At 46.0% G+C, this 26,257-nt stretch overlaps 5 protein-coding genes across 6 annotated transcripts; all 5 read left to right on the forward strand.

Moving 5' to 3' along the window:
• Positions 1 to 950: 950 nt before the first annotated feature.
• btr12 (bloodthirsty-related gene family, member 12) lies at positions 951 to 6,467 on the forward strand (the record flags this gene model as incomplete). Its single annotated transcript, XM_053416154.1, is given in 7 exon segments — positions 951 to 1,426; positions 1,618 to 1,809; positions 1,968 to 2,063; positions 3,808 to 4,041; positions 4,547 to 4,694; positions 5,128 to 5,154; positions 5,351 to 6,467. Coding segments are annotated over 7 exon segments (1,712 nt in total), but the record flags the coding sequence as incomplete, so codon positions are not given.
• A 1,630-nt stretch (positions 6,468 to 8,097) lies between these two features.
• si:dkey-46i9.6 (E3 ubiquitin-protein ligase TRIM7) lies at positions 8,098 to 10,626 on the forward strand. The gene is made up of 6 exons (XM_053416158.1): positions 8,098 to 8,997; positions 9,149 to 9,244; positions 9,321 to 9,551; positions 9,654 to 9,801; positions 9,895 to 9,921; positions 10,007 to 10,626. Exons 1-6 carry the CDS (start codon positions 8,113 to 8,115, stop codon positions 10,558 to 10,560), a joined length of 1,941 nt encoding a protein of 646 aa, XP_053272133.1. The 5' UTR covers positions 8,098 to 8,112; the 3' UTR covers positions 10,561 to 10,626.
• A 606-nt stretch (positions 10,627 to 11,232) lies between these two features.
• On the forward strand, positions 11,233 to 14,179 carry LOC128430168 (E3 ubiquitin-protein ligase TRIM39). 2 transcript variants are annotated; one of them, XM_053416152.1, is made up of 7 exons: positions 11,233 to 11,374; positions 11,569 to 12,151; positions 12,253 to 12,360; positions 12,432 to 12,665; positions 12,758 to 12,905; positions 12,993 to 13,019; positions 13,097 to 14,179. In XM_053416152.1, the coding sequence occupies exons 2-7, from the start codon at positions 11,576 to 11,578 to the stop codon at positions 13,783 to 13,785; spliced, it is 1,782 nt and encodes a 593-aa protein (XP_053272127.1). In that variant the 5' UTR covers positions 11,233 to 11,374; positions 11,569 to 11,575; the 3' UTR covers positions 13,786 to 14,179. The 2 variants fall into 2 exon arrangements, with proteins under 2 accessions (XP_053272127.1, XP_053272128.1); XM_053416153.1 differs by having other exon boundaries at positions 12,253 to 12,348.
• An 818-nt stretch (positions 14,180 to 14,997) lies between these two features.
• LOC128430176 (E3 ubiquitin-protein ligase TRIM47) lies at positions 14,998 to 16,201 on the forward strand. The gene is made up of 2 exons (XM_053416161.1): positions 14,998 to 15,507; positions 15,830 to 16,201. The coding sequence occupies exons 1-2, from the start codon at positions 14,998 to 15,000 to the stop codon at positions 16,091 to 16,093; spliced, it is 774 nt and encodes a 257-aa protein (XP_053272136.1). The 3' UTR covers positions 16,094 to 16,201.
• Positions 16,202 to 16,624: 423 nt separating this feature from the next.
• Positions 16,625 to 26,206, forward strand: LOC128430562 (uncharacterized). Its single transcript, XM_053416662.1, has 19 exons — positions 16,625 to 16,755; positions 17,371 to 18,008; positions 18,085 to 18,180; positions 18,389 to 18,622; positions 18,739 to 18,886; positions 18,964 to 18,990; positions 19,072 to 19,637; positions 21,677 to 21,896; positions 22,101 to 22,304; positions 22,529 to 22,722; positions 22,823 to 22,910; positions 22,979 to 23,148; positions 23,236 to 23,316; positions 23,427 to 23,522; positions 23,593 to 23,696; positions 23,780 to 23,888; positions 23,977 to 24,109; positions 24,191 to 24,217; positions 25,072 to 26,206. The coding sequence occupies exons 2-19, from the start codon at positions 17,427 to 17,429 to the stop codon at positions 25,614 to 25,616; spliced, it is 3,624 nt and encodes a 1,207-aa protein (XP_053272637.1). The 5' UTR covers positions 16,625 to 16,755; positions 17,371 to 17,426; the 3' UTR covers positions 25,617 to 26,206.
• Positions 26,207 to 26,257: the final 51 nt, after the last annotated feature.

The raw sequence follows: 26,257 nt of genomic DNA on the forward strand, positions 1-26,257 counted from the left end.
ATTCCCAGGTTCTCCTGTAAGATGTGGACCCACCATTGCAACAGGTGATTAGGACAGGACCTTTGGTTTATGAGTATATGGTTAAGATTAAATAATTCTTTATGGAATTGGGTGAAAGATACAAAAGAGGAACAACTGCTCAAACTTTCTGCTCCTCAGGTAGAAACCAAAACAGTTCCCGATGCATCTGAAACAATTAACAAGTCGTCATGAAGCACAGAGTTCAGGTCATGACCCAAAATAATCTCATTTCACACATTTTTCCTTCTCCGTCTTTCTCTGTGACTCTTTATGACCCAACTCCTGAGCCAATAAAGGAACAGAGACAGATTAAAACCGACCTTTGACCCTGTGAGACTGAGTTTCTTCAGCCCATTCAAACGATTCTACGATCGATCAGATCTGTGTGGATTTAGAGAACATTGTGTCTCTGTTGTGGTTCAGCTCATAAAGTCATAAGTCTTTAATTCACACACAGATTGAAGAAGTCACTTTTAGTCTAATTTAAATGATGAGAAAATCCGTTCTCAGGCAGTTTCACAGTAATTTACAGTTTCCTTCAGGTCCCTCGGCTCCAGTGGAGCCTCATGCTTTAGATGAAGGTGGTAACGATCCCACTGGACAAGAGGAGAACATGTTAAATACTTTGTTTGTCCCCGAGAACCAATTCAAGGCAAAAGTGCACAAAGAATTCATCTACACACGAAGGAGGTCAAATAAAATACTATACTATACTGAAAAATACAAATATATCACATTTAAAAAAGGCCAACTCAAGAATGAATAAAGTTTAAACAATTGGATTCTTTGTGTATTTTGTTGCAGATCCAAATTAAATAGTTGATCCTTGGCGTTAATCACTCTCTGTATTTGCCTTCTACTTCTAGATGTGAAGTCATTAATAAATAATCTCATCTCTGTCTCCCCCCCCCCCCCCCCCCCTCTTGCAGGCATCAGCTCTCCGGGAGGCAGCGTCCTCTCCGAGGACCAGTTCAGCTGCTCCATCTGCCTGGAGGTGTTCGTGGAGCCCGTGTCCACGCCCTGCGGCCACAGCTTCTGCAAGGCCTGCCTGCAGGGCTACTGGAACCACAGCAAGAAGCTCTCCTGCCCCATGTGCAAGAAGAACTACTCCAAGAAGCCCGAGATGAGCGTCAACAGGGTCCTGGCGGAGATCTCCTCCCAGTTTCAGGGGCTGATGATGGCCGGCGGGGCCACCGTGGACGGGGGGGCCTCGTCCCGGGGGTCCACGCTGAACCTGAGCACAGATTCGGGCAAAGGGGGCTCATCAGGGGTCGATACTGGGGAGTTTGCCCGGCCTGGAGATGTTCCCTGTGACGCCTGCATCGGGAGGAAGTTGAAGGCGCTGAAGTCGTGTGTGACCTGTCCCGGGTCCTTCTGTGAGACGCACCTACGGCATCACAAAAAGGTCAAAATAGATAGATACCCTAATAAATATGGGTGTGGTAGACACCTGAGATAGCTCAAATATTACAAAAATAAGATGAAATACAGAACATACACAATTTTCCCCACAGATAATAAAACCTTAAATATTAGACGTTGTGTTTGTTACGTTCACACATTAAAAAACAGAGTTGTCTCCATCCCGTCACGCAGGTGAAGTCTCTGTCGTCTCATCGTCTGATCGAACCCACTTTCCACCTGGAGGAGAAGATCTGCAAGAAACACGAGCGCCTCGTGGACGTCTACTGCCGCACGGACCACGTGTGCATCTGCACGGCCTGCGCCGAGGCCACGCACAAGTCCCACGACATCGTCAGCGCCGAGCACGAGTGGAAGAAGAAGATGGTGAGACTCAGTAAATGGAAATAAAAACAAAATGATGAGTAGTTGAGCAGGTCTGGATTTCCTGTCTAGTCCTGAAAGAACCTGAAGAAGAACAAATGCAATGAGAGATTGTGTGATATCGATTCCAGTGACCCACTATCCTGACCTTCTTCCCACAGAGCAACGTGGGGAAGAGAAGGTCCGAGCTGAAACATCTGATCAAGGAGAGAGCCAAGAAACTGGAGGAGATCAAACAGTCCATCAAGGTCATCAAGGTGAGAGCTCAGAGCTTCTAAGGGCTCAGGGTGAGAAGGAGCTGTGAAGAGCGGCAGGAAGCACCCCCACTGGCTTTAGATATATATTCATATATGTATATATGTATAGTCTACGGGAAATTGTCCCTTTCACTCTATTTATAACGTCTGTAAAAAAATTCCTGAATAGGTTTTGTGTCCAATCTCTAGTTCATTTAGTACATTATGATCCATTCAGAGTCAAATAGACCATAAAGCGTGTGACTGACAGCTAGTAACGTCCAATGGGTGCAGGTGGCAGGTGTAGGTGGGCGTGTACACTCAGTCAGGCTCCACCCCCCAGACTATTAGACCAGCAGGTCTCAAACACCCGGGTTTGAAAGTTCAGGTGTCGAATTTCAACTCTTTTTACGTCAAGAGCAAGAATCTAGATTTAAAGAGACTTTTAACTCTCTCACAAGGAGTTTGACTTTAATATTGATCTCATTAGTTTAAGGAAACTGCAACATGTGACCCTGAGATGATCTTTTAATTAAACATTTCCCTCTCCTGTAAAAACACGTCATTCTCTGTGGAAGTGGAGGAGGTTTGTTTTTCTCAGATCCTCGTCTGAGGCCGTGGATCCGGTGCGACCGGTGGAAACACACCTTGTGTTCACCGCCTGGAAAAACCGGCCTCAAGCTCGAGAGACACGCTGAAGATGAACCAGTTTGTCTTCATACAAGTGACGGGTTCTGTTGTGTAACTGCAGACATGTCTTTAATGGTTTCTCAATACAGTATAATAAGTAATAACATGAACCTTTGATATACAATAAAAACAGAAACATAATCGAAAATAAATAAGATACAAATAGAATCATACAAACTAACAATAGAAGGTTATAATACAAATGTGGAAATAGTGAAATTTCCCAGGTTCAGTTAATTTCCTGCTCGGTGACATTGATCTACTTTTACAAATACTTTGAGGATCAAGTTACAAGTGTCTGTGTGTGTGTGTGTGTGTGTGTGTTTGTGTGCGTGTGTGCGCCTGTGCGTGTGTGTGCTATTCAAACAATGACTCAACGTGAACATGTTGCTCTGTGAGGGAACATGCTGCTCATTGATTTGCATTCTTTTTCAGTTAAAGTGAAGTTATGAGCTTGAATGAGAGAAATGTAAAAGTTTGAAGGATGAAACCAGTTTGTTGAGTTGTTCCAGCAGGAGACACACACTGGAAACAATGGGTGAAAGGATCTGAGGCATTAGTTGATTTGTTCGAGTCTAATTAGGTTTTATCAGTTTTATTTGAGAGAGAGAAAGAAGTTAAAAACCTCATGGACACTTGAGGGTTTTAGTTTGTAGCACAACTTTCTCCAAAAGGAAGTTAAATGTGGTTTTACAGGTTCTTAAGAAAGGTGCATTTTAATTCTGTTAAATTAAGAGTTACTTCTTCTTATTTATTGATACTCTCTAATAACCAGTGGAGGCCAAAATATCTTTACTTGAAATCCTCCTTAAAGACAAATCAAATCTTTTCTCTGGACACTTCCTGTCTCAAGTTTAAAGAGCCTGATGAAATCACTGTGACATCAATGTAATTAATTTGTACTTGACGTTTCCCATCTGCTAACATGGAGGAGGCAGGGTTGTGACCTATACTGCAGACAGGCACCAGGGGGCGATTGAGCGGCTTTGGCTTCACTTTTGGAGGCTGTCATGTCGTCCATCTTTATTTCAAAAGTTTGAGAAGCCGATCAGTAACATCTCCGTCTCTCCTGCAGACCAGTGCTCAGAAGGAGCTGGAGGACAGCTGGCAGGTGTACGCCGAGCTGCAGCGGCTGGTGGAGCAGAGCCAGGCGGAGCTGGTGGAGCTGATCGCCACCCGGCAGCGCGAGGCCGAGCGCCACGCCCAGGAGCTGGCTCGGGGGCTGGAGAACGAGCTGAGTCAGCTGAGGAGGAGGAGCAGCGAGCTGGAGGCGTACGCTCACACCCAGGACAAGGTCATCTTCCTCCAGGTGAGACACGTGGGGGACGTCCCATGATCCCACGCTGCAGCCAGGACGCCATCGAGACACCTTGGCTTCACCTCCGGGAGCTGTCGTGTCGAACATCTTTATATATGATCTCCTCAAGATGTTTCTGGTCTTGTGGTTTGATCCCGGGCGGTTTATAAAGTGTTGATTCTGTTGAGTTTGCAGATTTAGATTCTCTCTCTGAGGTTTGAGAGGAAGCAAAAGGCCTGAAACAGCTAAAGACAGACACAGTCTCTGGAACCGATGATTGCTGCTCTGGACTAAATCCTGCCTCCATGTCCTCTGTCAAACTGAGGACGTGCAGACGGCTCTAACACAGACCGATGGCAAATCTGCTAAATCTGTGGAGCATCAGCTCGTAAATCTACAGAAGAAATCATCGAGTTCCACGGCAGCTTCATATTCAGCCCTTTTCTTCTCACTGCCAAGACGTCATTAAACTTTCATTTGATGTTGCCTCGTATAACCTTTCCAACGCTTCCCGTAGAACATCGTGACGCTGTCGCACCCCCCTGAGCCCACCGATTGGTCGGCGGTCAGCATCAACACGGACCTCTACCTGGGAACCATCCGCTCGTCCGTCAGCAGCCTCATGGACAAGTTCCAGGAGGAGCTGAAGAGGCTGTACGCCAAAGGTAAAGGAAGCTGGTGGGTGTGTCACTGGGAAACGACCAGAGTGTCACTGCCTCCGTGAGGAGACTCCATGTATTTGTATTCAGATAAAATATAAAAACCTACAGTAAAATCCAGCCTCTGGACAGGAAGCTGTAGGTCAAGTGCTTTGAAATAGAAATCCCCTGTCATCGCACTAACCGTTACACACACACACACACACACACACACACACACACACACACACACACACACACACACACACACACACACACACACACACACAACAGGGCAGGACAGGACAGGCAGACAGATGGAGATAGTGTCGATGCCCCAGTGGGTCCGTGTGGCCCGGAGTTGATTGACAGCAGCACATGTCTCATGGTTGACATGTCGCCCATGTGTCGTCTGCTCTGAGTGACTCACTCACGTTGTGTTTCTCTTTCTCTCCGTCAGAACTCCGGAAGGTGCAGAACTACTCCAGTGAGTTCCTCTTCAAGCTTTATTTTGGTGAAACATTATTGGTTTGTGCTTTGTTTTGTTTTGTCCTGGGTGCAAACAAAGCGTGACATAATAGTCAGTTCTCCTAATCGTCCACAAGAGGGCGCCACTCAGAGTGTCTGAGATGTGTGCATGTGTGAACCGGTTGAAGTGACCTCTGCTCCGCCCCCCTGTGCAGGTGAGGTGATTCTGGACTCTGCCACGGCCCAGAGGAACCTGGTTGTGTCCGAGGACGGTCGCCAGGTGAGGTATGAGGAGCGTAAGACCCCCCACACCGAGGGTCCCAAGCGCTACAGCCCCGCCCTCTTCGTCCTGGGCCGGGAGGGCCTCGGCTCCGGGCGCCACTACTGGGAGGTGGACCTAGGGCGCAAGACGGCCTGGACGCTCGGGGTGGCCCGGGCCTCAGCGCGCCGCAAGGGCGAGATCAAGCTGAGTCCCGAGGGCGGGTACTGGTGCCTGTGGCTGAAGAACGGGGAGGTGAAGGCCCTGGCGTCCTCCCGCCTGCCTCTGACGCTCCAGTTCCAACCCAGCAAAGTGGGAATCTTCCTGGACTACGACGGAGGCCGGATCTCGTTCTACGACGTGAAGGCGCGGCTGCATCTCTACACCTTCTCTGATTCCTTCAGCGAGAGTCTGTATCCCATCTTCAGCCCCTGTCTCACCCAGGAGGGAAAGAACACGTCTCCTCTCATGATCACTCCGGTCAAACACACCTGAGACACGCAGCCACATGTTCACCAGACCGAATGAGTCATCTGTGTCTGCAGGGGGCGCTGCTGCTCAGTACAAGTAACGTAGTGTTGCTCTAAAGCAGGATTGTGTTATCAATGTGTGTTGGTCAGTGGAAACCAAACTGTGACATGTATTGACTGACGACATTATGAAAGAAGTAGATACACGTCAGTAGTTCCATTCTGCTGTACACGCTTGTATATAAACAAATAATAATATAAAGTTGTTAAATCCAGTGAAGGACGTGGTAGAGTGTGAGTGATGCTGCACCTCTGGTTCTTTCCTTTGTGTAAACCTGTGTTCAACTGTGACTCTGAGGTTTCAGACACTTTACAGATGAAAACAATGAAGTTCATAGATGCAACTGTAACGTCTGCAGGCTCGGGGCCAGATGAGAGGCTCTGTACATATTGACTCTATTTGCAAAGGGCATATTCTACAACACGTTGACCTATGACTTTCTAAAACAACACTAAGCAATATATATTGTCCTGTATTTTTATATCAAGTGCCTGCTTTTGTACTGTCTTTTTAAACTTGTTCAATAAAGATGATCAGTCACAGGGTTTCTTCCTCTTTCGGTTCAGTTTCCGCTCATCTGCTCTTTTCAGGGGTAAAAAAAAACACAATAATAAACTCGCAATATACAACTGGTCCAGCAGGAGGTGGTGGAGACCAAAACAGAGAGAAAATACCAGAAACACAAGTTCAAATCAATGCTGAGGTGAGCAGCCTCATGGGTTTGTCAATATAATAATCAATACCACTCTCGTGCTTGTATAATAAAAAAATAGCTGTTGAGAAGCCGTACTTTATATCACTTATATTTTTGTAACTGTAACATGTGCTTCATATTGCAGCCGCTCGTTTTTAATTAATTAAGTAAATAAAATGAAACAAAACAAATATTTCCATAGTTTGACGCAAAAACTAAAAATACTTGAGACCTGAGAGTCACAAATGTGAATTATTTATATCATCAATGTTTAAAAAGTGTCTATCTTTAAGAAAAATACAATTAAAGCCATAAAAATAAACAGACTTGACTCAGTTGAGGTCTGTTTGTATTGTGTCTCTCCTGATTCTCTGGGTTCGGTTCCTCCTCCTGGATCGCTCCCAGGGCCGTGACCGGGGGTGTAAATCTGGATCTGGGGTAAGAGGCAGGGAGGGGGGGTGTATTTTGGGTCTGAGGTGAGTGTGTTAGTTTGGTTACCGCCGGGCTCGAGTGTCAGTGAACAGCCGAGAGTCGAGGCAGCTGCTCGTTGGTGAGTGTCTCCATGTTTCTCCTTTTCTGTCCGTCCTCTCAAGCTTTTTCTTTTCTACACTTTCACATCTGCTTCTCTAATCTCTCAGGGGAGTGTTGCTCTTGTTTTTAGGGATTTTCAAAACATCTGTTTGTCTGGTTTACGAGCTGTGGCCTAAATTTAGGACTTTTTCCTAAAAAGTCAGTGTCGATCAAACTCAAATATAGGTCGGGTAGAAAGAGAAAGTTGGGTTTTAAATTGTTTTAAATGCTTAAAACTAAAAACTAACCTGGATTGTGGTTCAGGTGACGTTTGCAGGCTTGTGTTGTATTTTTGGAAAGATTTGAATCTGCTCCTCCATGATCACCGAGGCCTGCAGCAGAGAGTCGACTTCACTGACAGACTCACACACATGCAGAGGGCAAGCTGACAAATGTTACACAGTGTGAAGCTGCAAGGATTGATCCTTACAGAGAAAAGATTAACATTTTTAGTAGTTGATATTCATAGACAAGTATCAACACACCATGAGGTAAATAAATCATTTGAGGTCATTTGACAGATTATCTATCAAAAAATGTCTCCTGTAGAAAGAGCTGAAACATTCATGTAAAAAATTTAACTTTGTGTTCATTTCATACTTCCTGGACCCCCCCCCCCCCCCCCCCCCCCCCCCATAACATCAGATCAGTAGTTTGAACTCCACTGTTGAACTTATCAACCGAGGCGACAAATCAAAGTTTATATAAAACCTTAAACTATCAGAGCCTTTCTGTTTCCAGGATGTTTAGTCGATGATTTCTAACCCTTAATGATTCCCATCATGCTTTGCAATCTGGATTTGCATGCACATGACGCCAAATAACGTTGCACCATCTAACCAGAGCCACCTCGATATCACAGCAGGTTTGATGCCCCGTTCAGAGGCTGGTTACAAATGATGCTGCCTCTCCGCCGTCTAGGGATGGCCACGACCGGGAACCTCTCCGAAGAGCAGGTGCACTGCTCCATCTGCCTGGACGTCTTCACCAACCCCGTGTCCATCCCCTGTGGACACAACTTCTGCCAGGGCTGCATCCTGGGATACTGGAAAACCAGTCCGTTGTACCAGTGTCCCATGTGTAAGAAGTCCTTCCACAAACGGCCTGATATCAGTGTTAATACCGTGCTGAGGGAGATCGCTGAGCAGTTCAAGGAGATCAGGGTGAGGGGCGTGGAAGGGAAGGAGAGCACACAGGAGGAGGAGAGGAAAGAGAAGAAGTGGACAATGGAGAGAAGGAAAAAGGAGGATGAGGAGAGGCTTCTGGAGAAGGAGCAGCTTGCAGAGGAGGAGGAGAGAAGGAGGCAAACCCCAGAGGACAAGAGGCAACATCAAGAAGAGCTACCTCCATTGATCCCGTCTGCGTCGGCGCCCAAACCTTCTCCTCCACCTTCACCCCCCACCACAGCTCAGGCTGCAGCTCCTCCACTGCCCCAAATATCACCTCCACCCTCACCTCAAATCCTGTCTCCTCAAACCTCGTCCTCCGCCTCCCCCCCACAGCCTGCCTGGGAGGAGGTCCTGTGTGACGTCTGCCTCGGGGAGGGGAGGCCGAGGGCGGTCAAATCCTGCCTGGTGTGTCTCACCTCCTACTGCGAGGAGCACCACCAGTCCCACGCCGCCAGGTTCACCAAGCACAAGCTGATCGAGCCCGTGGCCAACATGGAGGACAGGATGTGTCCGAAGCACGAGAGGCTGCTGGAGCTGTTCTGTAAGAAGGACCAGATGTGTGTCTGCGTCCTCTGCACGGAGACGGACCACCGGGCGCACTACACCGTCCCCGTGGAGAGGGAGTGGACGGAGAAGAAGGTGAGACACAGACATGTATCCTTTCATATATTAAATTTAAATTAAGTGTTTATCCAAGAAAAGCGCAGTAAATACAGAATTTAATAAAAAAAGAATTGCAGGATTGTTCAAATGCCTGGGTCAGCCATGTTTGTGACATGATGTTGTGCAGGCTCAGCTGAAGAGGACAGAGACGGACGTCCAGCAGATGATCCAGGACAGAGAGAAGAAGGTGGAGGAGATCAAACGTTCTCTGGAGCTCAACAAGGTGAGTCCTCCGCAGATCCACTGTGCTGCCGACTGATTCATCGACACAGTTATTCCACGTGGACCTGTGTTTTCAGGCCAGTGCTCGGGGGGAGATCCAGCAGAGCATGCAGGTCTTCTCCGAGCTGGTGCGATCCATCCAGAGGACTCAGGCCGAGCTGGTCCTGGCCATCGAGGAGAAGCAGAGGCAGACGGAGAGCTGGGCCGAGGGTCTCATCTCCGACCTGGAGCTGGAGATCACTGAGCTGAAGAGGAGGAATTCAGACCTAGAGAACGTGGCTCGGACCGACCACATTCATTTCTTGAAGGTGAAGGGGTGTGTGTTGACGAGGAGGGATAACCAACTCCTGGAAACTGTTTTATTAGTTTGTATTTGTTTCTTCCTGAAGTCTTGTGCCGTGTCTCTGTAGAGTTTCCCTGCACTGAGCACAGCTCCATCGGTTAAAGACTGGTCCGACACCAGTGTTCCCACTGACATGTGTGTAGGCATGATCAGGAGGTCCGTGTCCAAACTGGAGCCGTTGTTAAACGAAATGATTGACAAACTGGCCGATAGTGGTGAGATCTTCTTTGAATTCCCAGTTCATCTTGAATGTTTCCAGAAGAAGACAAATAAACCCTCAGGATAATTCTGTCTTTTGTTGTTCACAGAGATCAGAAAGGTTCTGAGTTATACAGGTAAAGTTTCTTCCCTTTTACTTTTGGTTTCTTTTTTGTGTACCTCGAAACTGTCCAACACAATAAATCTGTTGTGTCTCCACAGTGGATGTGACGCTGGACCCCGACAGCGCCAACCCCTGGCTGCAGCTGTCTCAGGACAGACACCAGGTGAGGCACTTGGGGGCGTGGCAGGACCTGCCAGACCACCCGGACCGCTTCGACACGGTGGTCATCGTCCTGGGCCGGGAGGGCTTCACCTCGGGGAGACACTACTGGGAGGTCCAGGTGGGGGACAAGGACGACTGGTACCTGGGAGTCGCCCGGTCGTCGGTGAACAGGAAGGGCCGGATCTCGGTGAGCACCACTCAGGGCTACTGGGCTCTGGCCATGAAGAAAGGCCACGGGTACCGGGTGTCCACGTCTCCGCCCGTAGCGCTGCTCCTCGAGCCCAGGCCCAGGCGGGTGGGCGTCTACGTGGACCACGAGGAGGGTCAGGTGTCCTTTTACGACGTGAGAGCTCGGACTCATATCTACACGTTCCACGATGCGTTCAGGGAGAAGATTCAGCCTTTTTTCTACCTGTACTGCTGCGACAAGGCCTCGGACACCATCTCCATCCGTCCCGTGAACGAGAAAACCACCATCAAGCAAAACTAAAACACGACTGACTGTATTGTTGTTCCTGTTTAAATGAAATCCTGTGATTTATGTATATTTATTACGTATAGAATGTAGCTAACATGGTAATTAAACACCTCATGTATTCATATCAGCTCATGGCTTCAAAGCTTAAAGGATAGTTCGATGTTTTTTGTCGTGTTGAGAGTCAATTATGAAGATTTATATGATTTTCATGTCTGTTAAATATGAAGCCCCACGCAGAAGGTGCTTAGCTTAGGGGAGAGAGTGGGTGTACTGCACCAAGCCACCAGGGGGCGATCAAGATGATTTGGCTTCATCTTTTGCAGCTGTCATGTCGTCCATTTTTAAACTATGATTTGTCCAGATTGTTGGTTTGAGCCAGACTCTCTGTTTCTCGTCTTTATGCTAAGCTATGCTAAGCTAAGCTAACCAGTTGTAGGCGTATTGATCTTGCCGAGAATGTGACAAAGCATATTTTGCTATTATTACAAATGCATAACATAAATTCCCAGCTGCATGTGGATTTTTCCTGAAGCACGAATGACCTGTGAGAGAAGTGTGTTTGTGGTTTAGAGAAATAAATGAGTTCAATGTTTTTGTCTCTGGCTTCTGGTGAATGAAGGTTTCACTTCAGTAAACTGACCCCACTCGGCCACGCCCCCTGTGGCCACGCCCCCTGTGTTGGCTGGAGCACCCACAGCTTCTCAGGACTCGTCAGTGTTTCTCCGTCCGACTCGATAGTGTCTTCGTTGAGCTTCAATACCTGAGTCTGGTCTCACATGTGAAAGAACAACTACGTGTCTGGAATATACAAAACTCTGGAGATCAGGTGAGTTGTGATTCGAGCTGTTTGGGAGTTCTTCGATTGTTTTTGCTTCTAAAATCCAGATCTGCAGAAATGTTAAGCGCCGAATGATTCACATGAGAATGAGTCACTGGGTGGATCATGACTCACTTCATAAACAGGCTCAGAGCAGATGATTGAATCCAGACACGCACACAACTTGTATCGTTCTCTCACAGCGATTCCATGATGTCTTCACACCTTGCCTGGTTGTCAGAGGATCGGTTCCAGTGTTCCCTGTGTGAGAAGGTCTTCAGCGACCCAGTCACGACACCCTGTGGTCACAACTTCTGTAAGACCTGCCTCAGCGAGCACTGGGACGGCAGCGAGCTGTGCCACTGCCCAACGTGTAGTAAGAGATTCCACGTGAGGCCCGAGGTCTCCACGAACACGGTCATCCAGGAGATCTCCGTCCAAGTGAAGAGGAGAAAAGTGGAGACCACTGAGAGCATCGGTGAGTCTTCTCACGTCGAGTGTGATGTGTGCACAGAGCTGAAGCTCCAGGCCCAGAGGTCGTGCCTGGTGTGTCTGACGTCTTACTGTGAGGTCCACCTGGAGCCTCACCTGAGAGTTCCCTCCCTGATGAGACACAGGCTGGTGGACCCGCTGGAGAACCTGGAGGAGAGGATGTGCAAGAAGCACGAGAGGATCCTGGAGTTCTTCTGCCGACAGGAGGAGACGTGCATCTGTCTGCTGTGCAAGGAGACGGAGCACAAAGAGCACGAGACTGTTCCGCTGGAGGAGGAAGGGGCTCGGCAGAAAGTAAATCAGATGGTTCTACATTAAACTTCATCTTCTGAAATGCCTTACGATGCCATGATTGTTTTAATCCCATTTGTTTGTCTTCAAATTCTAATTTTCAGCAAAATATTGAGTCCAAAAAAGCAGAGATGAGAAAGATGATTGAGGAAAGAGTGGAAAAGACAAAAGAATTTACAGATTCCTCTGAAATGAGCAGAGTGAGTAACGAGGTACATATTGCACATGCAGCATTTTACAATAAAGTATAAACCTTTGCTGAGAACATGCTTTTTGATTTCAGGAGAAAGCTCACAAAGAGATGGACCGCAGCGATCAGCTCTTCAGTAATTTGATCAGTCAAGTACAAAGGCTGCAAACAAAACTAAAATCGAACATAGAAGCAAAACTCACAAAATCTCAAGAGAGAGACAAAGCAGTGATTGAAGAGCTGCACATGGAAATCAGCGAGCTGCAGAGGAGGCACGAGGAGCTGGAGGAGCTTTCACACAAAGACGACTCCTTCCAGCTGCTGCAGGTTCTTTTACTCTCTGATCAGCTGATTATATCTTGTTTTTGATGTTCTCTATGTGAAGTTCAGCCCCATGATGCACTTGTGAATCATTTCAGACTTTGAAAGCCCTGAGCGACGTGTCGGACTTGAAGAACTGGTCAAACCTCCGGGTTTACTCTGACCTGTGTGTGCAGACCCTGAGGAGAGCCATGTCCCAGCTCCTGCTCACGTTTCAAGCTGAACTGAGAGCTCTGACAAAAACAGGTGAATATTTTTAGTGTTTGCTTAATATGCGAAGATGTTTCTAAATCGCCACTTTTCCATAACATGTTGTGATTTAACTTCTTCCAGAACTGAACAGAATGAGACAATATAAAGGTGAGATTATAAGATACTTTTAATTCCCTTCATTCATCTCAAGTTGAGAGCTCTAAAACTGAATTGAACCTTTTCAGAGTATGTGTTGTTTGACGGAGCCACAGCTGGAGACGGCCTCGTGGTGACCGAAGAGGGGAAACGCCTGAAGTACATTAAATCTGCCAGCCCCACCTGGTCTAAAGGCTCAGAGAGGTTTGAGCGTCCCGCGGTCTGTGGGACCAGGGGCTTCAGCTCGGGACGACACTACTGGGAAGTCCAGGTGGGCCGCAGAAACGAATGGGATGTGGGTATTGCCAAGAAAACGGTAACCAGAACAGGGAGGGTCCCTCAGAACACAGGGAATGGATTCTTCACCATTGGAAAGAGGCGCTCTGATTATCAAGTCCACCGTTCACCCCTCAAAGAACTCCACCTGTGTCCCCGGCCGAGGAAAGTCGGCATCTACCTGGACTATGAGGAAGGACGAGTCTCTTTCTATGATGTGGACGAAGAGTTTCACATTTACTCTTTCACGAGAGAGACTTTCACAGAGACACTGCTCCCGTACTTCTACCTGTGCAGCTGGGCGAAGAAATCAGAGCCCTTGGTGATAACTTACATCTTCGATGAAAATTTTGTGCGTCAGTACTTTGAAAAGTTCAAGAAGACCAGAGAAGTAAAAACGTCGTTAGAAGGTCAAAAGCTCCAAACTCCACCGAGGTCCACTGAGGTCAAACCCCCTGAAACACACAGCAGTCCAGATGTGTGTGTTACTGCAGTGGAATAGATTGTTCCTCCTCCTCCTCCTCCTCCTCCTCCTCCTTCTCCTCCTCCTCCTCCTCCTCCTCCTCCTGCTGCACATTGTTACGACAAAAACAAGCTACCAGCAGGAATAACTTCTAACTTTCTATAACAGACTTCATCTACTGTTGATAAATAGCTAATTGTGCTAGTGGTAGCTTCCTGGGCTGGTTGAACAGGTCTCATTACATTTTTTTCTTTCTTTATTAAAGGTCAATAGGTTTGGTTGTGGTTGTGTTTTCTTTTTATTAATCATCATTATACTAAAGTCTAAATATATGAAATTCTCTTTCTACCACATCTCAGCATCAGAACCAAAATGTGCCAAATCTTTGTTTTGAATGTTTCAATGAATAATTAACTTCTCACTGAAATAAAAGTTGAACGACCGATACAAGAGTGTGTGTTTGTGTGTGTGTTTTGCATTATTACTGGAACGAGCTTTGTTTGTGGACTGAGCTGAGACGCTGTGAGGAGACGTCACCACTTCATCAGGTGAGTCCTCCGAGTGTCCAGGAAGTGACAGAGTCCAACAGGTGTGTCTCCTCCGTCCTAGAGAGGAACCAGGGGACACGTCTGTAAGTCAACACGGCTGCAGCCTCAGGACACACAAGGTACGAGGCGTGTGTATTTGTATCTTCATGGTGTTTTATTTATGTTACGTGTTCATTTGAATTACTGCAGTACTGTTGTAATATCATGTACTATGTGTCGTAAAATGTAAACACCAGGTGGCGTAGTGGACATTGTTTATAGTTCACATGAATAAGCAGAAAAGAATTAGCACTTTTCAGGATGTTTTAGCTGGAACGTCAATACAACTCCACAACCAGAAATATGATTATATCGTTCATACTTTTAATGCCTGAATCAACCTTTCACCACGATTACAGAAAATACTCGATCCTGATGGAGATTTCACCTTTAAATAGAATAATCAAAAGGTTAAAATATAATTGTTGGTTGTGGTTTTTCCTTACTCTTGTTGAGGGTTAAGGACAGAAGATGTCTCACCATGTTAAAGCCCTATGAGACAAATTTGTGAATATGGGCTATACAAATAACATTTTGATTGATTGATGTTTTAATTGTGTCAAACGGGACAAGAATGTGAATATTACCAAACTGCTAACGTAACAGTTTCCTCTCCAGCAGATCTGATTATCTGTTTCCTGTTCCCATGTGAGGACAGACCCTGATGTCCGAGCTGTGCTGCATCTGTCTGGACGAGTCCACCCGCCCGGCGTCCCTCCCCTGTGGACACGCCTTCTGTCTGGCCTGTGTAGGAGAATACTGGAGGATCAGTGGCTCCTGTCAGTGCCCCCTCTGCAAGGCCTGCTTCCCCACCAGACCCCAGCTCCAGACACACCCCCCCACACAGAGCCAGGTCGGGGCCGCACCTTTAAAAGCCGGCGAGGTTCCCTGTGACCTCTGCCCCGGGCGGCGTCCAGCCGTCAAGTCCTGCCTGGTGTGTCTGGCCTCGTACTGCGACGCCCACCTGGAGCTGCACTACCAGAGCGAGGCCCTCGGGCGCCATCTTCTGATCGGTGTGGTGAAGAACCTGGAGGACCCTGTGTGCAGAGTGCACGGGAAGCCGCTGGACAGGTTCTGCAGGAGCGACCGGACATGCGTCTGTGCCATGTGTTCCCAGAGAGAACACAGGGGCCATCACATCCTCCCTGTGCACAGAGAGGCCGCCAAGCAGAGGGTGAAGTCTCACTGGACAACGACACTCGAGCACATACCTCCACCGAGGACCCACAATCCAATACACAAAGAAACATACAACAAAAAACTGATCTATGATTAATTCAACATGAAAAAAGTATTTAACCAAATTGAAATATGTCCTGTGTTAATATAAAAACCCTGTGTCTGATGTCCCTGACATCCTGTCGTATACAAAACAAACACACAACTTACCATTAATTCCTCTGAGAGAACGAGGCCACACTGGTTTGGTTTTGAATGAACAACACTGCCTCTGTATCACATGCTGCTGTTCACAACAACGTCTGTATTTCCCTCAGGTTCAATTAAAGCGGATGAGGATGAAACTGCAGCAGGTTATTCAGGAGAGACTGAGTCAGGTTGAGAATCTGAAGGAGACACAAAGCAAAGAGCTCGTCCAACAGCTGGAGGCAGAAATCTGTGATCTGCAGAGGAGACACACTGAGCTGGAGCAGCTGGAGCAGACTGAGGACGACCTCCGCTTCCTGCAGGTCCGAGTCTCAAGGTCAGAGGTCACACTCAGCACTCGTATTGAGATTTCTCCTCACATCCTAACGACCTGAGGGAACCTGTGGACCTTTCTCCGTACAGACCCCTGGAACCAAGTTTGCTCTGATATTCTGATGTGAAAATATCAGATGATCGAGTCCAGCACAAACCAGGAAGCCGGGAATTACACAATCTATTCAATAAACATTTCACAACAGGACAGAAGGAGTGAACGAGTGTTTCTAGCTTCTACCGTTTTGTAAAATGACTGAATGCTGCACTGGAGAGAAACTGCTGAATTTGCATTTTGGATCATGTAGGGACGTTTATTTTGTTTTTTTAAAACTGGTTGAAAAAGTTTGACCCTAAAGACATAAATGAGTGCTGTCATATTTATATTCACACATGTGCTTTCCTCTGCTTTGACTGAGTTGTGTTTCTGTCTCAGTCGATGAAACAAGTTGGACCGGTCGCTGCTGCAACACTAATTAAAATAAAACTCAGCAACACACCCATGCAAAACTCTGATATATTTGTTTATCATGATGACGCGTCTCTTTGGATAAAGGAAGAAACCGCAGGGTGGGAACTTTGTCAGAAACGAAAGTTAACACAAAGCTGAAGGCACGCCCACACACGCCCGCACACGCACACACACGCAGACACACACACTAGGTGGGAGTAGAGAGAAGGACATCGAAGCCTGAAGGATTAACAGCATCTGAGCAGCTGAAAGGTAAAAAAGTATTGTTTTATCATATTGAATTGTGTTAGTTATATAGTTATATACTTCTATGAAAGATTACGACTGGTTAATACTTTCACTGTAGTTGATTGTTGCTCTACTACTTTACACAATAAGGTGTTTAGTGTTGTAACACACTGTGGGATCATCTGTACACATGGGTTGTTCCGTGATCCTTCACACTTTTATCATTACAGTTTCTGCTATTGTGATTGAACACACACAAACATACACACACACACAGACACACACACACACACCTATAAACGCACACACACACCCACACACACACCCACACACACCCAAGGCTGGATTGTCTTGCAGGTGTGCCAACGCAAACATAGATCAGAGCTACAACACGATCACAGTGTTGAAAATGTGTTTTGTCATCGTAACTTTTTGATTTGATTTTTGACAAATTTTAAATAAAGAATCAGGATCTAAAACCACGTGTTTGTGACAGAGGCTGAATAGAGGAGCTGCAGCATCGGACAGTCTGAGGAAAGAGATGTTTTCTGATCTTTGGAGCATGAAAACATTTCAAGGTTATAACACAAATTAAAATAATCAAACTGGATATGAGTAACATGTGTCTCCTTCATGCAGGTTTCTTTAAACCGCCCCTCAGACCTTTCTGGTTCAGTGACCTCCTGGTTCTCCTTATGGCCTCTGCTGCTGCTTCACCCAGAGGGACCTGTCTGCTGGAGAAGCAGTTAACATGCTCCATCTGCATGGACGTGTTTGTGGACCCCGTCACTACAGCTTGTGGCCACACCTTCTGTAAGAAGTGCCTGGACTTCAACTGTAAGTACAGAAACAGCGAGTGCCCCCTGTGCAGAACTTTTCTGATGAACACAGGAGCTGTGAACATCGTCCTCAGAGAAATCATCCAGCAGCGTCAGTCGGAAGAGTCTGAGAAGAACAAGAAAAGTATCTTCACGGGGCAGGACGGAGGAGTGGCCTGTGACATCTGCACAGATCAAAAGCTCCAGGCCGAGAAGTCCTGCCTGGTGTGTCTGGCCTCGTACTGCTCCACCCACCTGCAGAACCATGCTTCAACCCAGAGGCTGAAGGGTCACAAGCTGGTGGCCCCGGTGAAGAACCTGGACGACAGGGCCTGTCTGAAGCACGGACGCCCCCTGGAGCTGTACAGCAAGAAGCAGCAGAGATGCATCTGCGTCCGCTGTCTGGAGGAAGGTCCACAGGAGGTGGTCTCCACCGAGGACGAGTGGGAGAAGAAGAAGGTGAGTGATCAAGAATAAGTGATATCGTGATGTTTGAAGTTGGGATAACGACTTGTTTTCTTATTGTCCGTTACAGGTTGAACTTGAAAACGCAAAAACAGAACTGGAGGCCAAGATTCAGAAGAGAGAAACACAACTGGTCGAGCTCAGTCAATCTGTGAAGAGCTGCCAGGTGAGAAAACACAAACCTGACTGATCCTGGATTTAAAGGATTAGTCTTTTCAAACATAAAGTTAAATGGACCTATTAAAAAGAAGGTATAGTGTCACAACTGATACAACTTCTTAGGGTTTGATTATAACTGAGGTTCCAGTCTCTTTATGTGGTGACTCACACACAGAGCTGTGTTGAACTGAGGCTCCATGTCCGTCCATCTTCAGGACCAGCTGGAGAACGAGTGGTGGGACATTGAGGCCGTGTTCGCCGCCGTGCTCTCCATCGTGGAGGAGGCCCGGGAAGAGGCTCTTCAGCCGCTGAAGGACAGGAGGGAGGTCGTGGAGAAGGAGGCAGAGGACCTCCAACAGGATCTGGAAGAGGAGATCAGCCGCTTCCAGACGACCATCTCTGAGCTGGAGGACATCAGTACACTGGAGGATCACATCCACTTCCTGCAGGTGAGAGGGGGGATTACATGTTGTAGGACTTCAGTTAGATTGCTGTCAGCTTGTCTGTCTTTCATCTCTCTCTCTCTCTCTCCCCCTCCCCCCCCCCCCCCCCCCCCCTCTCTCAGAACTACCCATCTCTTCAGAACCTGGACGACATCAAGGACTGGGCCGAGGTCCAGTTGGACACGTCCCTGTTCTTTGGGACGATGAGAAAAACCACAGCTATTATGAAAGAAAAAGTCCAACAGGAGCTGGAGAAGCTGACGTCCATCGGTAACACTCAGATTATGAAATGATAAAAAGCTCAAATCTTGACTTGATTGATCTAAAACTATTTATCTGCTTCACAGAACTCAAGAGAATTCCAAAGTTCACAGGTGTGTGATATGTTCAATATGTTTGAAGACGTAGACACGTTTTGTTCCGATGACTTCGTAACTTTCCTCTCGTCCTCACAGTGGACGTGAAGCTGGATCCAGCCACCGCGCACCAGTGCCTCGTTCTGTCTGAGGACGGAAAGGAAGTGAAGGACGGACAGGAGGACGCGGGAGTGGACGACGCCTCGGAGAGGTTTGACATGTTCGGCAGCGTCCTGGGGCTCAACGGCTTCACCTCTGGGAGGTCATACTGGGAGGTGGAGGTCGGCAACAAGCCCGGGTGGGACCTGGGCGTGGCCAGAGGGGACGCAAACCGCAAGGGGAAGCTCACGTTGAACCCAGACAACGGCTACTGGGCGACCGTCCACTACGAGGACGACCAGTACGCGGCTCTGACAGCCCCCCCGCTGCTCCTCCCTCTGCTCCTCAAGCCGGAGACGGTGGGGGTGTTTGTGGACTACGAGGAAGACATTGTGTCTTTCTACAACATCACGGCTCGGTCTCACATTTACTCTTTCACCGGGTGCTTGTTCAGCGGGGGGGAGCTTTACCCGTATTTCAGTCCACACCGAAAACAAGACGATGGAAGCGCTGATCCGCTGATTATCTCCTCCGTGAAACAACGTGAACAGATCATGGTTGTGTCCTGAAGTGTAGATGTGTGCGCTTGATTTGTTTGTTAGAGGTGAAGGGGGGGGGGGGGGGGGGGGATTAATCAACAGACTGTAAATAATAATGGCCGACGTGTCTCCACTTCCTCAAAATATCCCTGATACAGGCGTCGCCATCTTCAGCTGGTGAAGACATTTGATTTAAAATTGTGTTTCATGATTAATTGATTGGTCCATGCCCCATTCGCTAACATGGAGGAGGTGCGGTTTATGACCTATTCTACAGCCAGCCACCAGGGGGCGATCTTATTTTCTGTCTTTACTTGTGGGAGCTGTCATGTCCTCCATTTTAACACATTATTGTTTAAGAGTAGAAACCAAAGTCTGTCATGTGATTATTTACCAGCCAATGAACTTGCACACATGGTGTCCTGTTTGACCACTAGAGGCGCTATGGAGACAGGTGACACAGATTTCAATATTTAGTTTGATGTGTTTTATGATCATTAAAATCATTTCTCACAACTTTGAGGCTGAGAAGAATTTTTTTTTTGTACATAAGTGAAACTTGATGTTGCTCAGTAAAGTGTGGTTTTCTAATTTCTCATTCATTCATTCAAAATACCTAATTCCAAAAAATAGAAACCGGATGATCATATTCATATTCCCGTGAAAAGTTTGAGCAAAATGTCACATTTATGACCTCATGATGATAATTAACTTCAGTTTATATCAGTTTCTTCACCAAATTACAACTTTATTCTTTTCACTTTACTTACATTTTATTACTGTATTCTCCTAAAATTATTATTTAATTGTAAAATGACCTCCTTTGACTTAACTTCTGTAAAAGTACGACTTTATCCTTATAAAGTTATGACTTTTGACTTTATACCTGTAAAAATATGACTATTCTTGTAAAACTTCTTGTTTGTTTCTGTAGTTTTGACTCAAATCTCTTTAAGTTTCATCGCTATTCTTGTAAAGTTAGTGTCTCACTGTGTCTGCCGCTGCTGTAGTTTGTGAATGCAGTTGGTAAATCTCCTGAGAGCGAGTTTAACCTGACGTTTGTTTCGCATGAAACGAAACTGAAAGTTCTGAAGAGAGAGAACACAGAGGAGGAGAGTCGGGAAACGACAGAGAGATCATCACTCGGACTGAGGAGCATCGACGCTGCAGAGCACGGTGAGACTTTTATAAAGAACTTTGTGACATTTAGTAACTGTGACAGTTAAAGGATGAATTATGAAACTTGTTCTTGTTCAGGGATACACACATTTACTACCACAGAGCGAAATATATTGTTTGACTGTGATGCTGCAGGTAGAAAACACACAGTAGGATGTGTTAATAAATATAATACTTCAAAATGCTGCTGTCAGGAGGAAACACATAAAGTTTCCTGTTGTAAACGTAAAAAAACAGTTAAAGTTAAATTGTTCATGTTCAAGATCCTCTCACAAAACACGATGTCAGTACAGAAGAATATTTGTTCTGCTTTTTTCCTGGTTAGAAAAAAATATTATTCAGATTTTATTCATTGACAGATTGGCTCTTATCATATTGAGCTTCTGTTGTTTGCGGTTTCACACACACACACACACACACACACACACACACACACACGCACACACTCACACACGCACACACACGCACACACACGCAAACACACGCACACACACACACACACACACCTTGGTTTGTGATATTCACCAGCAGCAGTGATTGGATGGTGTCCAGTCAGTGCCACTAGAGGGCGACCAAACACCATGATTCACCTGAGTCCACTCAGCTCAGATCAAATCAATGAAATGAAAGTTAGTGTAAAAGCAGGAAATGCAGAACTGGAAGTAAAGAGTTAAGTTGGACTTGTGAGAATCAAACGTGTCTTCACAGGAACTTACACTTTGACAAAGATCCAGAGAAAAACATTTCAAATCAAACAATTTTTTTATTTTATTTTCATTTGCCACAAAACTGAGCAGAGTGTGAAACTGTCCATGTTGGATTCAGTTCTGCTTCAGAATAAATCACATATTAATGCATAAAAATATAAAAAACGTGTTTTTCAACAGACACTGAACACGTTCGACATGAGCTTCCAGGTTTGTGTGTGTGGTTGGTCCAAAGTGACGAGTTACCACGGCCTGAGGACCCACCAGGGGAAGATGGGATGCACCCAGAGGGGAGTGAGGATCCCAGAGAGGAACACAATGACCTTCATGCCTCAAATTACCTTCAAGGAAAGTCCAATCTATCTGAACGAGCCTGAGAGGAACATCTTCACCTGGTCTGGTGAGTGGTTTCTAATCAGTGTACAAACTATATCGCTGTTGTCTCCAATTTATTTGCTGCCAAAAAGCTAAAATGTGTGAAATTAAAGGACTGACGCTAGCAAAAAGTCAATACCAAATATTGAATATATAATAGTTTCAGCTTCAAAATACATATTTGAAAAGTTGAAGGTATAACCAATCTTATCCATAATGTCTCAAACAGCCGGTTCAGATGAGAGCCTCCAGGTCTGTGGGTGTGGTTGGTCCAAAGTGACGACCTATCAGGGCCTGAGGATCCACCAGGGGAAGATGGGATGCACAGAGAAGGGAGTGAGGATCCCAGAGAGGAAGAGTTACCCTCCTCTGATTCCCTTCACGGGACGTCCAATCCAGCTGACCGAGCCTGTGATGACTTCTATAGAGTCTTGTGAGTGGTTCTTAGTCAATGTACAAACTATATCAATATTTATATGATGCAAAAAAGGTAAAATGTGCTTAATTAAAGTTACGATACAGAAAACAAAGTGGAAAACGAATCAAGTACCGAAATATTGAATATATAATAGTTGTATTTTCTGGTTCTGAATGCGTATTTAAAAAGGAAATAAAGACCAAATATTAATTTAATTCTTCCATAATGTCTCAAAACAGACGACTCAGACGAGTACCCTCTGTTTTGTGAGTGTGGTTGGATGGAGATGACCTATCAGGGCCTGAGGATCCACCAGGGGAAGAAGGGATGCATGCAGAATGGAGTGAGGGTCCCAGAGCGGAGGAGTTACCCTCGTCAAACCCCCCCCACGGGAGGTCCAATCCAGCTGAGCGAGCCTGATAACTTTATTCCTGTAAACTTCATTTGCCATTTTTTTTCAATCATTGCAATTATTGAGTGTAAGAAGTTTGTAAAGTCCTTCAGACTGAAAACGATTGAATCTCTTTTCTTAGCCTCCCATCGACCATTCACCGCAGACACTCAACGGCCACATTCATCCAGCAGCTGCCGTCATCACCGCGGCCGAGACAAGAGAACCATGTACGAGTTTTAACTTTACACGAATACACACATTACAGCAGCTTTGATTGACAGCTTTGTTTCCACAGTTTTCCAGACTCCTGAGCCCCCCCCACGTCATCAAACCACCACCAACACGTACCGACCTCGTCGAGCGCTCGAGTTCTCCACCGGCGCCGAGCAGGTGGAGGCTCAGATGTTTGACCTGTTGAAACGTCACGCTGGGGAGCTACTGCAGCTTCATCCTGTGAATCAGATCGTAAGAACAAAGAGTTCCACACAATCAACAGATGCCGAAGAAACGGATTCTTCATCGTTATATTACCGAATGTTTTCCTCCTTTTAGACGACGCCTCCAATGACCGCCGTCCCTCCAAGAGAGGAGGAAGAGGAGAAACAGAGGAAGGTGGAAAAACTGCGCATGAAGGTTATTATTACACTTCTAAAAACACTGAATAAAGTTGTTTATTGGGTCATCACTTGTTTCGTCTACAGTTCTATTTCACTTTGTTTATTTCTCCTCTTTCTTCCTTTAAGGCAAAGCAAGACAACAAGAGGGCGGAGCTACAGCAGAAAATTCAAATGACAGAACTCAAGATGGCAGAAGTGGAATTATCTGTGAAAGGCTTGACGGTAAGAATTCACGTTTTTCAATATGGTTTCTGTCCATGTTTCTCTTGACATGTCCACTGTCCATCATCAGGTTAGCTTGGACACCGAGTGGCTGGAGATCAACAACGTCTTCTCCAAGATGATGAAAGTCGTGCAGGACGCTCGGCAAAGATCTCTGCAGCCTGTGGAGGAGAGGTTGGTTCTACGTGGCTCACAGTGAAGTGTGGTCAGACCTATTATTGATCCATCAGCGTAACGTCCTGTATTTGACCTTAAAGGAGAGAAAAGGTAAAGAGAGAAGGAAATGATCTGCTTCAGGGGCTGAAAAGAGAAACTGTCAAACTCCAGAACTCCATCGCTGAGTTGGACGGAAACCCAGACCTTCAGGTGAGTCGAGGATCTGACCTGCAAAGACATGGTCATGTCTCCATGAGGTTGATTTGAAACTGACGTTGTGAGATTCCCCCTCACGCAGATCTCTCCTGATGAACCCACGGATTGGAACAACACAAGTGTTGATACCTCGTTCTCCTTCGGTTCCTTGAGAACCACAACGTCAGCCATGATGGAACAAATTCAGCTGCACCTAGAAGAGCTCTCCTCTGTTGGTGAGTCCTTTGTGTTCATCCAGGTTTGTGTTTCATCTGATGAAGATCTGTGTGACTTTAACTTCATCTTTGTTTTCACAGAACTCAAGAGATTCCCCACATTTGCAGGTGTGTGTCTCAGCTTTTTTCAATATATGATTACATGTGATTCCAGTTTCTCTTATTAGTTCACTAGTCTGAATAATAAACTCACATCTTCTCATTTTGGGTTGTACGTTTTTCAGAACAAAATAAAATAAACATTTCGCAGCCGTTTTTATTCAATTTTAGAAATTTGGACGTTATCATTTATAGTTTGATATGTTTTGTTTTTGTAATCCAATTCCTGGATCTGAATAAAAAAAAACATCATCATCTATTCTTGAAGATTTCTCAAGAAAAGTGTGAAACGGAAACTGCACCGACGACACTTCCTTTGTTAAAAACACCAACTTCCTCAACAAGTTCACCACAGCTGTGATGCTCGAGCAAAAGAACTGAGAGAAGTCTTCTCCTGTATTTTAACTTTGGTGTTCGGTGGTAAACAGAATATTTCTTATGACCCATTTCCTCAAAAACTTGATGAAATGGACTCTCATGAAGGAGCAGCCAGATATAAAACTATGTATTGTCTTTTTCAAAAGTCAATACATAGTTTTATATCATGAATATAGTAAACTTTCATCCTTGTTTTAAAGTTTGATTTGCTTAATGTCTCTTTTCCTATTTCAACGAGTACATTTTTGCAGAAAAATTACAATAACTTTTCACTTTGTCAGTGACACACTTATGCATTAGGCGTTTTGCTGTAACGACTGATAACCAGATTTTATCCTTGGAGGTCAGACGCTGTCGTTTGACACGAAACCTGTGACCTCGTATGAAGAAGGAGACGATTCCATTTATGCCCTGTATCCATCGGCAAATTATTCATATTTCACGACATGATTCTATGTCCTTTATTCTGTTGTGTTCTTCTGCAGTGGATGTGAAGCTGGACCCAGCTACAGCCCATCACTGCCTCTCTCTCTCTGACGATGGGAAGGAGGTGCAGGACGGAGGAAAGTACCAGGAAGTCCACGACACTCCGGAGAGGTTTGACATGTTCGGCAGCATCCTGGGACTCAACGGTTTGTCCTCTGGGAGGTCATACTGGGAGGTGGAGGTCGGCAAGAAGACCGGGTGGGACCTGGGCGTGGCCAGAGGGGACGCAAACCGCAAGGGGAAGCTCTCGTTGAACCCAGACAACGGCTACTGGGCGACCGTCCACTGCGAGGACGACCAGTACGCAGCCCTGACAGATCCACGCGTCCGCCTGTCCCTGAGAGACAAACCTCAGAAGGTGGGGGTGTTCGTGGACTACGAGGAGGGTCTCGTGTCCTTCTACGACACGACGGCTCGGTCTCACATTCACTCGTTCACTGAGTGTTTGTTCGGTGGAGAGATCTTCCCGTACTTCAGTCCACATCTCCAAGAAGATGGTCAAAACGCAGCTCCTCTGATCATCTCTCCTGTAGAGAGACAGTAAATGAAGCTTGTGTCCGTTACAGTGGCTGAAAATTACAATATATTATATTATGACATTATCAGAGATGCAGATAAAGATGGACGACGCGACTCCACTTCCTACTGTTAAAAATATGAAGGCAAAATACACAGGATTCGGGTGATGCCTATAAATATCCCCGTTGTAGGGATAATAAAGAATCTTATTTTATTATCTTATCTTATCTTATCTTGTGCTTTCGCCATCGTTTGGAGCCGGAGTCGTTTTATTTAACAGGTACTTTGACTTTTTGGTTTGGTCCATGTCCCATCCATTAACATGGATCTATGCCCTATACACTGCAAGCCACCTGGGGGCGCTCCAGAGGATATAGCCCTAAGTGAGCTGACATGTGTAATATGTAGGTGCATGTGTGTACTCAATTCTATTTCTTCCATAAATAAATAAATAAATATATATTCCTAAGATGTCGTTGTGTGTTGGTTGTGGTTTAATGTAAACTGTATTTCATAAATCATGTTACAGGAAGAGGGTTTATATGACGAGAGCTTTTTTCTATGTCTTTTATTTTTGTGGTGTTGGTATAAAACAAATAAAACTTTATAACCTGACCATTGAACTTGTACACATGGTGTCCTGTTTGACCACTAGAGGCTCTATAG

The sequence above is a fragment of the Pleuronectes platessa genome, chromosome 23, assembly GCF_947347685.1.
Source record: "Pleuronectes platessa chromosome 23, fPlePla1.1, whole genome shotgun sequence".
Taxonomy (NCBI): domain Eukaryota; kingdom Metazoa; phylum Chordata; class Actinopteri; order Pleuronectiformes; family Pleuronectidae; genus Pleuronectes; species Pleuronectes platessa.

Bases quoted from the DNA above. Each gene is read 5' to 3' on its own strand.
- LOC128430562 (XM_053416662.1), top strand. From the start codon at position 17,427: ATGGCCTCTGCTGCTGCTTCACCCAGAGGGACCTGTCTGCTGGAGAAG. The intron at 23,697-23,779 runs GTTGGTTCTACG...TTGACCTTAAAG, and splicing joins CTGCAGCCTGTGGAGGAGAG to GAGAGAAAAGGTAAAGAGAG. The intron at 24,110-24,190 runs GTGAGTCCTTTG...TTGTTTTCACAG, and splicing joins AGAAGAGCTCTCCTCTGTTG to AACTCAAGAGATTCCCCACA.
- LOC128430168 (XM_053416152.1), top strand. From the start codon at position 11,576: ATGATGTCTTCACACCTTGCCTGGTTGTCAGAGGATCGGTTCCAGTGT. The intron at 12,361-12,431 runs GTACATATTGCA...TTTTGATTTCAG, and splicing joins TGAGCAGAGTGAGTAACGAG to GAGAAAGCTCACAAAGAGAT. The intron at 12,906-12,992 runs GTGAATATTTTT...AACTTCTTCCAG, and splicing joins GAGAGCTCTGACAAAAACAG to AACTGAACAGAATGAGACAA.
- LOC128430176 (XM_053416161.1), top strand. From the start codon at position 14,998: ATGTCCGAGCTGTGCTGCATCTGTCTGGACGAGTCCACCCGCCCGGCG. The intron at 15,508-15,829 runs GTGAAGTCTCAC...TATTTCCCTCAG, and splicing joins GAGAGGCCGCCAAGCAGAGG to GTTCAATTAAAGCGGATGAG.
- si:dkey-46i9.6 (XM_053416158.1), top strand. From the start codon at position 8,113: ATGGCCACGACCGGGAACCTCTCCGAAGAGCAGGTGCACTGCTCCATC. The intron at 8,998-9,148 runs GTGAGACACAGA...GATGTTGTGCAG, and splicing joins GGGAGTGGACGGAGAAGAAG to GCTCAGCTGAAGAGGACAGA. The intron at 9,552-9,653 runs GTGAAGGGGTGT...GTGTCTCTGTAG, and splicing joins ACCACATTCATTTCTTGAAG to AGTTTCCCTGCACTGAGCAC.